Raw genomic sequence first — 12738 nt, 5'->3', positions numbered from 1 at the left:
CTGTTGAGGGCTCAAAGATATGCAAATCCATACTTGCATCCTGGATGAGCAAAGCTAAGATGGGGAATCTCAGGCAGATGTGGGAGCCCAGAGGCCTTAAACAGCCACGACACCCCTGGATTTCACGCAACAGGCTGCCAGATGCCTGGCCATCTCCAGCACCCAGCACGCAGCCAGGAATGTCAGGGCTGGAGACCAAACTCAGCACCGTGGCGCCCTCTGCTGCCCAGATACTGCAAAAGCAGCCTGGCTTCAGGTGACAAGCAGGGAAGCCCCTTAGAGACTGGTGGGGTTGGGTTGGGTTGGTTGTTTGGTTGTTTGTTGAGACAGGGTCTTGCTACATAGTTCAAACTGTCCTTGAACTCACTATATAGGCAGGCTGACCTCAAATTTGCAGCAACCCTCCTGCCTCAGCCTCCCAAGTGCAGGGATTACAGGCATGCACCACCATACCCTGCTGAGACTGGTTATTTTTTAGCTGAGAAAAGGACAGGGGTTTGGGGGCAGTGAAGGCCAACTGGAATGGTGCCAAGGCCTCGAGACCTGGCCTTGACAGCAGACCAACTCCTCTGTGGTTGCTTGGCTCTGAGACCCTGGGCTGGTCGCTCAGCCCTCTTGATCCTCAGTTCTCCCTTGAGAAAGTAAAGGGGATGTGATGCCCACATTCTCACACGGCACAGAGCTGAGAACAGAGTGGTTGCCCCGTGCCTGCCAACTACTTATTTAAAATATTAATTATATTTATAAACGACCCAATAATTGTAATGCTCTTAGAACTAACCAGGCAGACAGTAAATTCCAATGAAGTAATTTATATTCTTGACACCTGCTATCTGCCAGATTTATTCCTGGATCCCGATGGGCCTAGAAACGCCAATAGCAAGAATAATACATAATGTAGTAGCGTGTAATAATGTTACCATTGGCATTTCTAGGCTCTTTGGGGTCTAAGGAGATATAATTATGAGGTTCCTTACATCTAAAATACTATCATACTGAACATTAAGTGACTGACATCTATCTTTATTTATTTAAAAATTGTTTTGCTTCTTTTGAGACAGGGTTTCACTATGTAGTTCAGAGAATTCTCTTGAATATCCAGAGACTCTTCCTGCCTCAGCTTCCCAAGCACTGGGTTTGCAGGCATGCACCACCACACCCGGCAACATCTATCTCTAATTAATAAAGGGGGGAAGCATTATCTCATAGATTTGGGGACAGTAACAGTTTTTCCTATGCAGAGTCTTAGCTTTTGCTGTTTTTGTTGTTGTTTTGCTTGCTTTTTCCATATGATTTAAGCAAAGGCTTCAAGGGTGTGCCACATTATTTCATTAGAACATGAAAGGTGCAGACAGGGAGGCTCCGGGCTGTTGGTGAGGTCCAACTCGCTGCCTAGGACTGAGGAGTTTTCTGGAATGTAGGCCTTGCAGTGTTGAAACCAGGACAAAAGTGGGACAGTTGGTCACCTTAACTCCTCCCCACCCTGCTCGGGCAGAAATTCATTCCCAGGAGGCAGGATGAGCCCGACCCAGTGAGGGGTGAAGAGCTGAGTGATGTCAATTTGAGTTCTGGCTTTGGCACTAATTGGCCATGTGACTTTGGGGAGGTCACGACCTCTCTGAGCTTTGGCCTCTAAAGCTGGGAGGTTGTAGTAGTGAGATATGGTCTTTGAGCACTTGGTCTAGAGCCTGGCACCAAGAGATCCTCAGTAAACTAACTTGGCTGTGGCTTCTGCCATTTAGGCCTAGATGCTGCTCCTAGTTGGAAGCCTGAGAGTTCTGTGGCCTCAAAAGGGTCCCTGCTTCCCTGGGGATGTTGAAGGAGGCAGGCAGTTGGAGCCAGGATGTGCCCACCCTGGTTAGCCACAACTGACCGTGTTTGGCTGCTCGGTGGCTGTCTTTACCTCTGGACATGAGCTCCAGAGGGGCCAGACCAATCTGTTGACTGCTGCATGCTCAGGGGCAGCTCAGGGCTGGGGACACAACTGATATTGAGTGGGTACCAAATTTTTTTTAATTAAATGAACCCCAGGGTGGAGGGGGTGGTATATAAAGCGGGCTGGGGTTGGCTGCAGAAGTGGGTGTGGGGAGGGCCTGGGATGTAGCTCAGTGGCACCCTGCCTGCCTGGCAAGTGCAAGGTCCTGAGTTTGATTCCCAGTACCAAAAAAAAAGTGAGGGTAGGGGAACAGGGTTTGCTGGAAGCTGGAAGCCAGGGAAGGGCCAGCTGTGATGGGGTGAACAGGCACTGAAGATAGGAAGGATCTGTGGTCTCTGGGAGATGATTTGAGCCTTGGGTCTGATGCATCCTCAACATGACCTGGGCAAGTCCCTTCGCCTCTTAGGATGTCAGGTACACCTATAAAGTGGACCCTGTCTACCTCAAAGGATTGGTGTGAGGATTAATAAGACAGTGTAAGAAGCCCTTGGGCTAGACCCAGGGCGTGCAGCCCAGTGCCCCACCGAATGCTCCCCACCTCCCCGTTCCACATACACACATACTTTTTTAGACTCTGTCCTGATCTGCCCACACTTTCCACCCACCAGATCCCTGCTCCAATCCTACTACTTACTGTGTGATCTTGGCCCAGTGATTTTCCCTCTCTGAGCTCCCTTTTGCATTTCTAGTATAAGATAACAAAAAGCCGGTGAGTATTGGTGAGGATCAGTTGAAACTCCCACAAAGCACTGATCTAGTGCTAGGCATGGAACCCATACAGGGCGGGGGGGGGGGGGGGGGGGAATCCTGGAAGTTTGCAGGAGCCCCTGAACCACATGTAACACACACACTGGGTCCCTGTCCCACCTTGGGCTCTGTCCCACAGAACCTTCCCACAGGTACCACTTGGGGTCTCCCATCCTTGGGCCCCTCCAATCACCACCACTGATGCTGATTAAGAAAAAGACAACACCAAATTCCTTTACTTTTGAGGTCTCCCCTGCAAGGGAGGAAACATCGGGCAGGGAGTTTAAATTAAAAAATGCTGTAATTAGTCAAATACTGATCTCGATTAGGCCCTCTGTGTGCGCCATGGCCCAATCCTGGCCAGCTATGTCCCCATGAAAGCCCCACCTCACCCTGGGGTCCAGGGTGGCACCTGGAGAGGTCAGGGGAGGCCAGCGCCAGGACGGAGGTTACCACCGCAGAAAGTCCCTAATGAGCTTCCAGAGCTTGGTGACCCAGAGGTTGGCTCCCAGGTCCATCAGGTACTGGATCTCGGGGGTGAGCATGCGACGGCAGAGCTGCTCGTGCCGCCGGCCGATGCTCTTCTTGAGGTTGTAGCCCAGGATGGACTTGGTGCCCAGCGGCTGCCAGGGCTGCATGGCTGAGTCCTGGATGGCGGCCGCGTCCACCGCCTGTCCGCCATCTATGCAGATGCGGCGCATGCGCTCGTTGGCACTGCGCAGGGCGGCCACCTCGTGGGCCATGCGCTCCCGCCCGTAGGCCTCCACTTTGTGCCAGAAACTGGCGTTGAAATGGCGGTAGAGGCGCGCGTCCAGCATGTTCCAGGCCGTGGCGCGGCGGTATAGCTCCCCCGAGAGCCGCGGCACGGGCGAGTCGCGACGTGCGTTGAGCTTGAAGTACAGCACGTCCTCCAGCTCCCAGCACAGCAGGTCCTTCAGCAGCACCAGAGACTCATCAAAGTACTCCTGGAGAAGCACCAGGTGGAAGCGGCGCTCCACCTCCAGGATGTGCTCTTCCACCTGCGGGCTGCTGGGATCCAGGCTGCTGTCGTAGCCCAGGTCAAAGAAGAGCAGGTTGCGGAGGTAGTGGGCGTTGTAGCCATTGGGGTCGTAGTAGCGATCCGGGTCCTGCAAGAACTCTGCCAGCTTGTCCTGGCTCGAGAGCTTCCACGTGAGGGGCACCACGGACCCGAAGTAGTGGAAGGAGGACTCGAAGAGTCGGGCAGGGTCGCGGAGCACGGTGATGAAGGTGGCGTTGGGCGGCACCAGGCCGCGCACCTCGTGGTAGTGGAAGCGCATGTGGTTGCAGATGATGTTGAAGCAGGCTCCGGGCTGGTAATCCTGCACCAGGCTGCGCGCGAAGTAGGCAGGGTAGTCGAAGTCGTTGCGGCCACTGGGGAAGGCAAACTTGAGCCTGTGCTTCTGGCCGAAACGAAACAGGATGTTGAGCAGAGTGCTGCTGGCTGTCTTGTGCGTCTTCATGAACACGAGGTCTCGCCGGGGCTGGCACCCTCCTGACGAGCTGTTGGCAGAGGTCACCAGCTCTGACTCACTAGGGGCCGGGGAGCAGGGTGCTATGTCCTCTGGGGTCCTGTTGAGCACAGAGGAGGGTGGGGGAAGAGTGTGAGGAGCTGCTGGGACCTCAGGACTGGCACCCTGGGCCCCACGATCTAGACATAGGGTACCAGATGGGCCTGAGTCCAGGCTGGAGGCCTGAGCCAGTGATTTGGCTTCTCTGGCCTCAGCTTCCTCATATGTGGAATGGGGGAAAACAACAGGCCCTGTTTGTGGTGTTGGCATGAGGTCAAAGTGAGCTGAGGGACACGGGCTCCTGTCTCATTCCTGGCCTCTGTGTCATCTGTTCACTGTAAAACGGTGCTGGTTTGGACCACCTAAAATTGCATTCTGCAGGCCAAAAATGTTCAGTCGTTGGCAGTCTCCTCCGGTTAAACTTACTATCCCCAACTAAGGCTACAGGATGTGCCCAGTCTGTGCTAAGCGGTCCCGTGAGGAGGCGGGATAGCCTAATGGTTAGGAGCTGGAGCTGCACTCACACGGACCCCAGTTTGAATCCTGGCCCCTGACAACCGAGTGCTCTTAGACAAATCACTCCCCACTAGAGTGGCCCAGCTAGAGCCTTAGACGATAATAATCCAAACCCGGGACATAGGTTTTATGGGATTCTGTCATACCATGAGGCAGGCTCTCTTATCCCCACTTTACAGATGGGCACACCGAGGCCCAGGGTTCTACCCCAAGTTTGGCCCTCAGTAGTAGAATTTCTGTCTGACATAGTATGGTGCACGGCACAGAGTGGCAGCCTATAAAGCAGCTTCAGTCATCAGGGCAGGTGCTTTGATGATTGTGGGGCCTTCCCTACCCCACCTTTTGGTGCCTAATCCCACCACTCACATGGAGGCCAGGCCAGCATGCAGCGGGGGAACAGCATAGGAGTAGAGCAGCAGCAGGAAGCTGGTGAAGACAGCACCCAGCACCAGCCCCTTGGCCATGGACTCCCAGCGCTTCTTTGGCAGTGGTAGCATCTCAGGCACCTGTAGGGCAGCACAGAGTGGGTACGTGTTAGGAAGCTGGAGCTCCAGTCTAGAAGCAGGGACCTGACTTTGCTAGCTCTGTGGACCCCCAGCAGGATCCAGACAGGGACTGAGAGACACTGGAGAGACAGAGAGACAAATACTTGGAAGGAGACAGCCACAGGAATAGAAACACAATGGTGTCAAACAGGTGTGGTGGTGCATTGTTGGGGACCAGGTATGGGGGGAATTATTGGGGGCCAGATGTGCGATTTATGCCCCACAGTCCAGGGCTCATGTAACTTGCTTTAGGAACTGAGAAGTTAATGGAAAAACCATAGGCTTCCTGGCTGTGTGTGAAAACTCACAAGCACAGCACTCCTAAGGCAAGATACATTGGCCCCTGGGCTTAGAAACTCAATTCATTCCTGAGGGCTGGTTGTAACTCAGGTTGTCAAATGAAGGCTCAGGCTCCTCTGCACAGCCTCAAAGTCTCTCTCCTGTGAACAGGCAGACCTCAGTGTCCTTAGAGAGACATGGGCCCGGGATTTATCTATCCCCATACAGGAAAGGATGCTGTAATGTTCCTTCCAGAACTCTTTAAGGGTTAAATCTGTATCTGAGACCATCAGGAAGCACAGGCAGCCAGCATTCGGGTCACTACTCAAGATTTTGGTCTTAAGTTAAAGCTAAAATTCTAGTCATAATCCAAGTTGATCATATGTCGGGCCCATTGAAACTCCAGGGTCCACTGTAATTTCTGCTGAGGTCAATGCAAAAAACACAGGCATCAGGGTAGAAGAAAGAACCTGTTCCCCATTAATCTTGTTCCCTATTACTCATTAGTTACACATTTACTGGCAGTCATTGTTCCATGAAAAGTACACTATCCCTACCCCTGTGCTTTAGGCTTCCCAATAAAAGTTGGTCAACCCAAAGATTGTTGAGTCTGTCCACTAGAGACAGGCTTCTCCCAGTCGCCTTGCGCCTTGAATATTGTCTCTGTTTCTCTTTATACCCCATCTTCCCCCCCTCGCAGGCATCTGAGGGTCTGATCAGCCCCTGGCAATGTACAACTGTAATCCAAGGACTCTGGAAGGCTGAGACACATGTTCATTTTAGCAGCACATATACTAAAATTGGCAGGCTGAGATGGGAGGATCACAAGTTTGGGCCCAGCCTAGGTAATTTAGCAAGACTCTGTATCAAAAAAAAACACAACAAAACAATAAAGAAGATGTGGTTTTTTAATAAAATGGAGTACTACTCAGCCATAAAGAACAAGAAACGAGAGACATTTATAGCTAAATGGATGCATGTTGAGGCCATCCTCTTAAGTAAAATAGGACACATATGTTTAAATACTGAATAGTTTCTCTAGTGTGAGAACCTGAAAGGTGAAATGGCCTAATAACGTTATTTCTCGGATTGTGTTTCCATCGCGTGTCATATGACTGTATCGAAATTTAAATTAGGGAGAAGTTTGGCTTATGCGGAGTCTGCTAACTAACTGGAGTTTTTTTCCAGATCATTATTTGAGCAATGTTGGTTTTGGGGAACTTTCTGAAACAAATCACATCCTCTGGTGTCTTGTTGGTGCTTGAGATGCTTTTTTAAGTTATAGGGAAAAATGTTTAAGTGCTTTTCAGTTTTGTTTTGGCTGAGTTCTACTGTATTTGAATATTATTGTAGTTTTTTCCCCTTGCATTGTTCTTCTTTGAATGGTTTTAATTTTTTGTATGTGTGTGTGTTTGATAATAAAGTTTTTTTTTTTTTTGGTACCAGGGATCAAACTCAGGAGCTTGCACTTTCGAGGCAGCCGCCAGAACCACTGAGCTAAATCCCCGGCCTGATAAAGTTATTTTTAAAAAGAATGTCTGGGGTTGTAGCTCAGTGGTAAAGCCCTGGCTTCAATCCCCAGTGCCACAAAAACAAATAAATAATTTTACAATTTTAAAAATTAAAAATCAGCTCAATGAGAGGCAGGAAATAGCAGGAGAAGGTACTTGTTCATGGTTCCACTTTAAATTTTATTTTTTTGTGTGTGTGTGTATGTGTTTTTAGTTTTTATTTTTATTAGTACATGTTTGCAATACATAATGATTACATCCATCGTGGGGAGTAGGTACATGTGCATAACACATCTGCATAATTCTTTTTATGCCTCCTTCCCTATTACACATTTTTTTCCCCATTAAATTTATTGGTACATTTTTGGTATAAAATACAGTTACATTCATCATTGGGATCTTGTACCATTACATGAGTCTCTTGCTTCTTATTTTTTTTCCCCTTCCCTTGCCCTCCCTTCACAGCCTCCACCCTTCCCTATTTGCAAAGACCTTGTTTCCATGTTTTTTCCCCTTCTCATACTTTTTCCTTTCCCTTTTTTCCCTTCCCCTACCCCTCCCAATTCCCCTGCTCTTTTAGACCTTTTCTTCCTGTTACACAATATCAGTTATATATTTTTAAAATTACAATATTAAGATCTAGGAGACATTACACAGATTTTACAGAATTTAAAAGGATATAGAAAGCATATTACAAAAATCTTTTTTGAAATAAATTTGACAACTTCTAAGAAGTACCTTGGAAGACAAATGAATGAAACTAACTCTGGAGGAAATATAAAATTTGAATAGCACCTATTAAAGAAAGTATATTCCTAGCTTGAAAACCTACCTATATGACAACAGCAGGCTCATATACATTTTAACTGATAAATTATATCAAACAATTAAAGCAGAAAAAAGAAGGAACACTTCTCCCCTCATTTGAGGAACTCAACATTGTGCTAATCCTAAAACTGGATAAAGATAATAGAAGAAAAAAGTATGAACATAGATAGAAATTTGTTTAACAAAACAAACTATTGGAAGTCAGATCTGGCAGGATGGAGAAAGTGGTTTTGTTATAGGGATGGCAGTGTTGGTTCAGCATTGGAAGATCAACCTCCAAAAGTCATCATTTTAACAGAGGAAAGGAAAAAGCCATATGATCCTGTCACTAGTTGGAGAAAAAGTATTGGACTAAATTCCACAGCTGTTCATGGTAAAAGCTATCAGGAGACTAGAAGTAGAACAGAAACTTCTCAACAGATTAAAGACATGTACTCCATACTTCCAGTGAGAATGCCTTATATGAATGGAGAAGATACAATGCTTTCTCCTTAAGGTGGGGAACAAGGGCAGATATGCTTACTTTTTATCTGTCCATTAAACTTTGAAACCTAGTCCCCACCAAAATAGCCTGGCAATAAAATGATACAACTAGGATGGGATTGGCACGGCAGAAGCAAAATCTTCATATGTAGATGAAATGATCATCTACAGAGAAAATACTAAGAAATCTCTAGGAGCCCCTAGAACTTGTACTTGAATTTAACAGGATTAGAAAACACAAGGCATATATAAAAATTCAGGTCTGTGTATACTTGCTATGAATGAAGAATTGGATATTGAAATTTAAAAGTTATGTAGGAGTACAAAGGACCTAGAAAAGTTAAAAACAAAAACAAAAACAGTGTTGGAAGATGTTTAGTACCTAATTTTAAGACTTCTTCTAAAGCTACAGTAATCAAGGCAGTGTTGGTATAAGGAAAGACATATAGATCATTGGAATAAAACAGAGAATCTAGAAATAGAGCCACACATATATGGTCCACTGAGTTTTGAAAGATTATTTCACATTAGCATTTTATAGAATATAAACTCAATTCAAGAGCTGAGGAAGAGATAGTGTTTTCACCAAACGGCACTAGAATACCTGGTGTCCATATATAAAAAATTAACCTCAACCTTTTTTTTTCCATACATGAAAATAACTTGAAGGGATCTATGAACCTAATTAAGAAAGCCTAAAAGTATAGAACTTTAAGAAGAAATTATAAGGGAAAATATTTATGAATTCAGGGTAGGCAAGAACTACCCAGGATAGAAAAAACATGATGTATAAAAGAAAACAATTGATAAATGAGATTCCTTCAAAATTTAGAACTTTAAATGACATCATTAAAATGAAAAGTAGTCCTTAAACAAACCATGTTTACAATGCATATAACCTATGACCAGAATATATAAAGAATTCTTAGAGCTCATTAATAGACAACCCAATTAAAATGTAGACATAAGAAGATGATAAATAGCCAGTATAGCACAAGGAATGGTGTGCAATTCTAGAATCAGAAAAATACTAATCAGTACAATAATAAGATTGAATTATACACTCAGGGAGATGAAGTTAAAAGTTTTAAAAGCCTTGTCATGACTTTTTTTGTTGTTGGATTCTCCCCCTTTGCATTTAATTTGTCACGCCCAATGGATTCATTCTGCTGGCTTTCCTGGGGTTGTGATCCTCATTGTCTTTTCCTAGGGTATTGTCTAAAATTTTTGGAGTGCTGGTTTGGTATTCATGAAGTTCCTGAGGTGCTCTTTATTATGATGAAAGTATCTTATTTCTCCATCAATTTTGAAAGATAGTTTTGCAGGGTACATCAATCTGGGTTGGAGGCTGTTTTCCTTTAGGGCTTGAAATACATCACTCCAAGCTCTTCTTGCCTTGAGGGTTTGCATTGAGAAGTCTGCTGTGATTCTCATGGGCTTTCCTTTGTATGTGATTTGTTTCTTTTCTCTCACTGCTTGTAGAATTTTATTCTTCTGTTGGATTTCTGGAATCCTAACTATTATATGCCTATGTGTAGATTTTTTTTTTTAATTAAGGCTAGCTGGAGTCCTATATGCCTCACTTATCTGTATGTCAAGTTCTTTTCCCCTCCTTGGGAAGTTTTCTGATGTCGCTTCTGTGAACAGATTTTTTTATGTCATCTGCACTCTCTCCTCTTTCTTCATTGACTCCAGTCAGTCTTATGTTATTCTTCTTTGCATCGTCTAGCAGCTGCTGGATTGATTTCTTGTGTTCCCTTAAAATTTTTAAGGCAATTTTTCTTTTCCTCCTCACTAATTGCAATCTCATCTTCTATATGTGAAATTCTATCCTCACATCGGTTCATTCTGCTGTGCAGACTTTTGATGGAGTTTTTAATCTCTTGGAAATCTGTTTGTATCTGTTTTATGGATTTCGGGTTTCCTATGTTGGGATTCCATCATGTTCCTCAGATCCTCTATTTTTTTATCTGTGTCCTCTCTAGATTTATTAATCATGTCTTGCACCATGAGCAAAATCTTTGCTGTTAGCTGAGTAATTATTTCTGATTTCATTTTTCCCAGATCCTCTTTTGTTGACAGTTTAGAGAGTCCAGGTGGTTAAGTATCAGATTGTTCCACCTTGTTTCCCTTTGGGGTTGCTGTAGGTGATCCGGAAGTCTGTTTTTGAGGCTTGTTTATGTGTTTTCTCATTTCCACGGGGGGCGGGACGGGGGTGTGCTTCTGGCACCCACTCGGCTCACCTTCTCTGGCCTAGGAGCTTGGGATGGCAGTGGGGGAGCTTCCTTCTGGGTGCTGGGACCGGCTGAGCTTCTCTGCCCTAGGAGCCTGGGATGGAGGCGGGGCGCTTCCTTCCAGGTTCTGCCATTTTAAATTTTGAACTGGTTAATGAGGACATGAATGTTCATTATTTTATTTTTAGACTTTCTGGGGATTTGTAATGAAACACTTTTCTAAATAAAAAGCAAAAAGAGAGCCACTCCTAGTGCCCTGCATCCTGGGATTTGTAGGGGCAACAGATTGGAAACTGAGGTTCAGAGCTGGGAAGAAGAAAGCTCTGGTCACACAATCAGCCAGGTCTCTTGCACACATCCAGCAGCTAGGGCTGTCCAGCTAACTGCGAATTTCAGGTAAACATGAATAAACATTTTTATTAGTTGCATAAGTCTATCCTAAATATTGAATGGGATATACTTAGAATAAAAATCATTCAACCATGGGCCAGGGATTTAGCTCAGTAGTTCCACAGCCTGCCTCTCGAGCGCAAGGTGCTGAGTTCAATCCCCAGTAACAACAACAACAAAAAAAATCATTCAACCTTCATTTTTAACAGAGCATCTTGGGATTTTTTGTTATTCTTATTAGTTTGTTTATGGGCAGGTTTGGTCTGAATGTGGTAAACTGATCCTCAGGGAACCATGACATGGACTAGAATAGGCCCAGTTCAGGCTGAGGAACAGGAGAGAGTTGAGCCTTGGATTAGGGGAGATCTTTCCATTTTTCCTTAGCTGCAAAGCCAGGGCCTTAAACTTTCCATTCCCAACCCAGCTCACACTCCTGATCCCCGGAGGTTGCAGGAGGTCATGCCTGCTGTCCTGAGAACACACATCATCACTGATGTGTGCATGGCACATCACCACTGTCCCTGTGAACAGCACCCAGGCAGCTGCCTGGGGAAGGAGCCCACGTGCTGTTCCTAAGAGGTTACCCAAGGCACCTACAACTCGGCCCTGAAGAGGCCCTCCAGACCTGTCTGACCAGGTGGCACCAATTTCATAATACATCATCTAGAACGTTGTCCTCACAGGAAAAGACACGTTGGGCCAGGGATTTAGCTCAGTGGTGCCGCTGCCTGCCTTGTAAGCACAAGGTCCCAAGTTTGATCCCCGGTGCCCCCCCCCCCAAAAGCTAAGGAAAAGACACAGAGAAGCAATTTGCAGAGGAAGAAACTACAAGAGAGAATATGACCTCTTCTAAGGAGACAGTGAGATATCCTTGCTCATTCACTCTGCAAGGTGGGCTGGGCTGAGTGTGTGTGGGTGAGGAAGGCTGTTTTCTAAGGGCAGAAACGGAAGAAATTTAGAAATAGTCTCAGTGGCCATCAGCAAGGAACCATGACATGAAGGCCTATTTCCAGAAGGAGTTGTCTGCAGGTGTAAAAAATAAATAAAAACAAAATAAAAGCAGTGCTAACCACACTATGATCTATTTGGGTTTTTATTTTGTTTTGTTTTGTTTTTTTGGTACCAGGGATCGAACTCGGGACCTTGGGCTTTTGAGGCAGGCGGCAGCACCACTGAGCTAAATCCCTGGCCCCACATTATGATCTGTTTGTTTGAAAAAAGAAAGTTCGGGAACCAAAATGTACCACTCCCCCCAATCCATGTATGTATGTAGATAAATACACATGTAGGCCCAGAAAAAAAGCAACGGGAGGGCAGTATAGATTGAGTGTGTTTTATCCTCAATGCCTCAGATCAGAGAAATTTGGGATTTGGGGAATTTGAGATTTGGGATTTTGGAGTGTTTACATATGTATAATGAGGGTTTTTTTTGTTTTTTTTTTGAGACAGTGTCTCACTATGCAGTTTAGGGTGACCTTGAACTCACTATGTAGCCCACGCTGGCCTTGAACTTGTGATGATCCTCCTACCTCGGCCTCCTGAGTACTAGGATTACAGGTGTGTGCCACCATGCCCAGTGAGGTATTTTAGCAATAGGACCCAGATCTAAACAGGAAATTCACTTATGTTTAATATATCTTTTACACATAACCTACAGATAATTTTATACAATATTTTTAGTGTGCCTATGGTTTTTTGTTTTTGATTTTGTACTGGGGATCAAACTCAGGACCTTTCGCT

At 45.6% G+C, this 12738-nt stretch overlaps 1 protein-coding gene across 1 annotated transcript; it reads right to left on the bottom strand.

The window, feature by feature from the left end:
• Window positions 1-2891: 2891 nt before the first annotated feature.
• Window positions 2892-6360, bottom strand: LOC101706903 (galactosylceramide sulfotransferase). The gene is made up of 2 exons (XM_004875577.4): window positions 5095-6360; window positions 2892-4273 (listed from the first exon to the last, which is right to left on the bottom strand). The coding sequence occupies exons 1-2, from the start codon at window positions 5223-5225 to the stop codon at window positions 3133-3135; spliced, it is 1272 nt and encodes a 423-aa protein (XP_004875634.1). The 5' UTR covers window positions 5226-6360; the 3' UTR covers window positions 2892-3132.
• Between the last annotated feature and the right edge of the window lie 6378 nt (window positions 6361-12738).

This window comes from Heterocephalus glaber, unplaced genomic scaffold (assembly GCF_053883595.1).
Source record: "Heterocephalus glaber isolate CG9 unplaced genomic scaffold, H.glaber_assembly_v1.0 deba00001687, whole genome shotgun sequence".
Taxonomy (NCBI): Eukaryota; Metazoa; Chordata; class Mammalia; order Rodentia; family Bathyergidae; genus Heterocephalus; species Heterocephalus glaber.
The sequence above is the reverse complement of the archived record's forward strand: the minus strand, read 5'-3'. Positions and strand labels throughout refer to the sequence as shown.